Raw genomic sequence first — 4,421 nt, 5'->3', positions numbered from 1 at the left:
CTGCAAAGTACCCTCCGGTGATTACCAGTAACAATATTTGACAGCACCCCATCGTAATCACTTTTCTATCGTCAACCTACAGTCAGAATCCTGAAACCAACAACTCAATGAATGGTGAGAACTCAAAGCCGCAGGCTACACAGCATAAATCACCACGTGTTTCCGGGTTGCCCGCCACCAGCGAATAAGCGATGAACAATGCCGTCAACAATAGGGATTTAAATGAATCCTCAATTATCTCGTTGACTGCAATTGCTAGTCGCCGTGTGTCAGTGAAAGGAATTAGCATCCAATCGAACGGACGTCGTCCTTGGTAAGTGAGAACAAAGTGGTCATCGAAGTACGAGCGCCATTCAATGCTAGAGTGGCAAAATACAATATGCTTTCTGATTAGCTAACGCAGAGAACAATTCATGTTTAAAGGATTATTGCGCCTTCGGCAGATAAAGCAGAATCACACGCACAACATTACGCAAATGCAAGCATCGCCAATTCACCCTTACTCAACCACACACTTTCCCAATAAATTCGCTCAAGAGGAAACAAAAAAAACACACACACGAGTATAAGTGCGACGTCAAATGCAAACTCTCAACCAAAACTCACCACACTCAATGTGACTCACTTGTTTTCAGTTCAGCTTCAACATCGTCGAACGACGAAAGCAAAAATAATAATAATAATGAAGAAGCAGAAGCGCCCCAACCAATCACGGTACGGCCTCTTATCCAATCAAGAGGCTGTTTATTCTTTCGTCCCTCCGTCCATTCTTCATCAGGCTGCTTCCACATCCTCCCTTACGGAGCAGAGAAGTGCAGAATGGTGGTGAATAACTTTTACCCACTCTATCTTTTTCTCTCTTGTTCGGCTGTCTGTAGGTTTAGCCACTTGTTACATTGCTTGTTCGTAGGAAAAGACACGTGCTCCGGTCGAACGGCGCTCTGCACTGAGTTGAAGGTGGTGAGTTCGTACGAACAGGTTCTATTTTCGGGTTTCCCGCCGAGGATTGTGACGCTTACGATTGGAAAAGCGGAAAATTCATCATTTCCACTTGGGAGCTCGTTAAGTGCGGTTGTGTTTTCTTTTCAACTTTCGTCGGATGAGTTTGCGTTTCTTGCTTGCCATCGAGTGAAATTGGTGTTTGAAGATGAGTTTGCAAACGTCCACGGTAAAATCGATCGTTTCGACTCCGTTTTCGATTAACGACATCCTAACGAGGTCACGACGCGGGGACAGTGAACGCCGAAGCTCGGTTGAATCGTCCGGCAACGAGGAAGAGTTGAGTGAGCTGGGTAGAATGAAGTACTATAAAAGTGGATCTTCGATGGATCACGGGGAGTTCTACGGAAAACTGAACATGTCAGCATACTATCATAATAACAATAATAACAACAATGGGTTCAGTTTGGGAAGTCTGCACCCATCGTTACGGCGAGGATCACTGGATTGTTTTATGGTTCCTGCGGAACGTTGTGAACAGCGTTTGGGGTCCAGGTGTCACAGTGAGTTGGGTGATTGCGATGGGGACCGGTACGAAAAGCCTAGAAGTGAAACAGGCGGTGAGTGCTTTCGGTTAAAGAACGGGCGAAACGACAGTCCCTTGGATATGAGACGTGCGGTCGAGAACGAATCAGGTAACTATGGGAACGCCAAGTAAACAATTAGTGTAATTGCGGGCAATTGGATGGAGACACGTGACAAGTTTTAGCGGTTGAATAGATAATGCTTTTTGCGTGTTAAAAGGTTTTTCGGTTCGCGTGAAAAACTGATTCATTCGGTCTTGTTGTGCAATTTTCTAAAAAAAGAAGTCTCTGACAAAAAACAGCTCTTTTATATTGAAATTATTTCCCTTCACCTGTATAGATTGCGACTCGCCATCACCTTACGGAAATCACCTTTCGTTACACAATGGCATTCTGGCGTCGGACGACCTGCCGGCCGCCACTAGGAAAAAGCGTTCGCGAGCTGCCTTTAGCCATGCCCAGGTCTTCGAGCTTGAACGTCGTTTTGCCCAGCAGCGCTACCTGTCCGGGCCAGAGCGTTCCGAGCTGGCCAAGAATTTGCGACTCACCGAGACACAGGTGAAGATTTGGTTCCAAAATCGGCGCTACAAAACCAAGCGGAAGCAGATGCAGCAACACGAGGCGGCAATGTTGAACGCCACTAAGCGAGTTCCGGTGCAGGTTTTGGTACGGGAGGATGGCACCTACGGGCCAGCTGCTGCGGCTGCTGCTGTTTTGGCCGGTCAACCACACTACGCTTCCGGACTGGATCCAGCTCTGCTCAATGTGTACCGACATCAGGTACGGAAATCACGGAAACAAAATTCGAACGATTCAATTAATATTCTCTTCCTACTACTTCAATAGATTCAAATGGCCTATGGGATGCCGGTACCACCGATGCCGTTTTCCTACTTCTACCCGGCGTCCAGTAAGCTGCCATCCTCAATTCCGGCAATGGCGGCTGTGGCCGCTGTTGCTTCGAAGCAACCGCTGAATTTCTCCACTCGGTCACCCCCGGTGGATCTGAATGTGGATCATCCCCTACAGCCAGCTCACGAGCGTCGTCTGTCACCAGCAGAAATGCGAAGCGCCAGGAAAAGTGACGAAGAAATGGCCTATGCCGATCGGGAGCGTAAAACCACCGTCGGCGATTGTGAACGAGAATCGACCGCGGCAGGTCGGTGCAGCAGCCAACACGACTGCGAAATGGTTTCCGTGGGGGAAGGTGAGGAGGAAAGTGAAAACGTGGAAATTGATTAGAATGGTAGTGATTTGAAGAGAAATTCGGACGATTCGATAAATACTGAAACCAAAGCAAACTAAATTAAAAACTGCAGTCGTAAGAAGATTACTGATGTGAGGTGTACATAAATCATAGCGTTAAGTGTGTGCAATTATAAAAATAAATCGTAGCTGTTTACTTTATTACACATGTGGCAATAAATTTGTTGTGATTTTAGTAAATGTATCAATTTTTTGTAAAAACTTCCTGTAACCTGTTATTTTGCAGAAATAATTTTTCTCGTGATTTTATTTAATGTCCGCCATCGCTGTTCGAATTACTGACGTTTTTAAACTAGTGAATTACAGAGTTTTCAACCTTAACATGGTTATCGTACTATCACATAAATTCACTGTCTCTATCGTTGAAAATTTCAATTTGATGGTGAAAAATATATTTCAGGATAACTACGACAACCATTTTTCTAAATGTTTTTTAAAACTATTAAATATTTATGTGCTTTTATCGTCGGACTCTCACTTGGACTTGGTTATTTTTGTGTAAAGGCAATATTCGTACAGCGACATTTCGATAATCTTCGTATTAAATCCTGCTAACTGCGTTGACTGGAATTGAATTTAGCTAAATTGAAATCGAAATCGAATCTGGAGAATCTGGATGGAAAATAAATATTATCTTCAATAATTACGGATTCCAGATAACGTAAGAACTGGTATGAATCTTAAGTAACTTTGGACACTTTACTTTTTGTTCTTACAATAAGTATAAATTACTTTTGGGTCGACCGGAGTAGTTACCCTCGACAGTAGTTACCCTCGACTTTTTTCGGTTTGCTTTCCTCTACTGCCAGTTGGAACTTTTTTTTCACAATGATAATTATTATCGTACAAGTTTATGTCGAAGAATCGTCTCAGAATTTCACATAATTTTGTACATATATCTACAGTTTACGGACTTATGAACGACAACAATGTTTAAATTGTCCGAGGTCATCAATTAAAAAAACACCAATTGAAATTTTCCGATTTTACTGTACATCATTAATTGCAAAGATATATAACTTTTAAGCCAAGCATTAGAATACAAACAGCTGTTGTAAATATACAGGTTGGATAACACGTACCGTCGGTGCCTCGCGTACCTTTAGGCATAAAAAAGAGCCCGTAGGGATCCTCAGCTTCTCATGTTAGCGGCTGGGATACGAGCAACCTTAGTGGAGGTCGGATAACCAACCCGGCTGGAAACTAAGGTCGTATGCCGACAAGGAAGGCGGCAGCCATGCTTCCGTTGAGTGTTGGCAAAAGGAATAGCCTTACCAGTCCAGGTTAGGGGCAGCTCACGACGGTGATCCCACTGCACGATGGACCCAAGCTGGTTAAAGTGTCTATAATCTAACAAAAAAATATACAGTGCAGTGGCGTAAAGTAAAGCCAATGAAGGAGGAGTAAATCTAATGAAAACAAATGACAAAATTTAGATTTGCAAATTTAAAATTTACCCACAGGATGCAATAACTTGAGAACAGCTGCGTTTAAGAAAGAAGTTTACTGCCCATAAATGGAAGACAGTCACATCTGCAAAAACGTGCAACTACGAAAAACACTGTTAAAGCCACAAGAATTTTTCTTTAATATTGGATCGATTTTGGAAATAAATCGTCCAAATCGTCATAA

General features: G+C 43.2%; 1 protein-coding gene across 1 annotated transcript; it reads left to right on the top strand.

Annotated features, from left to right (window-relative positions):
- Positions 1–1,147: 1,147 nt before the first annotated feature.
- Positions 1,148–2,765, top strand: LOC128732475 (homeobox protein bagpipe). The gene is made up of 3 exons (XM_053825730.1): positions 1,148–1,634; positions 1,864–2,303; positions 2,370–2,765. The coding sequence occupies exons 1-3, from the start codon at positions 1,148–1,150 to the stop codon at positions 2,763–2,765; spliced, it is 1,323 nt and encodes a 440-aa protein (XP_053681705.1).
- Positions 2,766–4,421: the final 1,656 nt, after the last annotated feature.

The sequence above is a fragment of the Sabethes cyaneus genome, chromosome 1, assembly GCF_943734655.1.
Source record: "Sabethes cyaneus chromosome 1, idSabCyanKW18_F2, whole genome shotgun sequence".
NCBI lineage: Eukaryota > Metazoa > Arthropoda > Insecta > Diptera > Culicidae > Sabethes > Sabethes cyaneus.
Note: the sequence above shows the minus strand (reverse complement) of the source record. Positions and strands in the feature narration are given on the sequence as shown.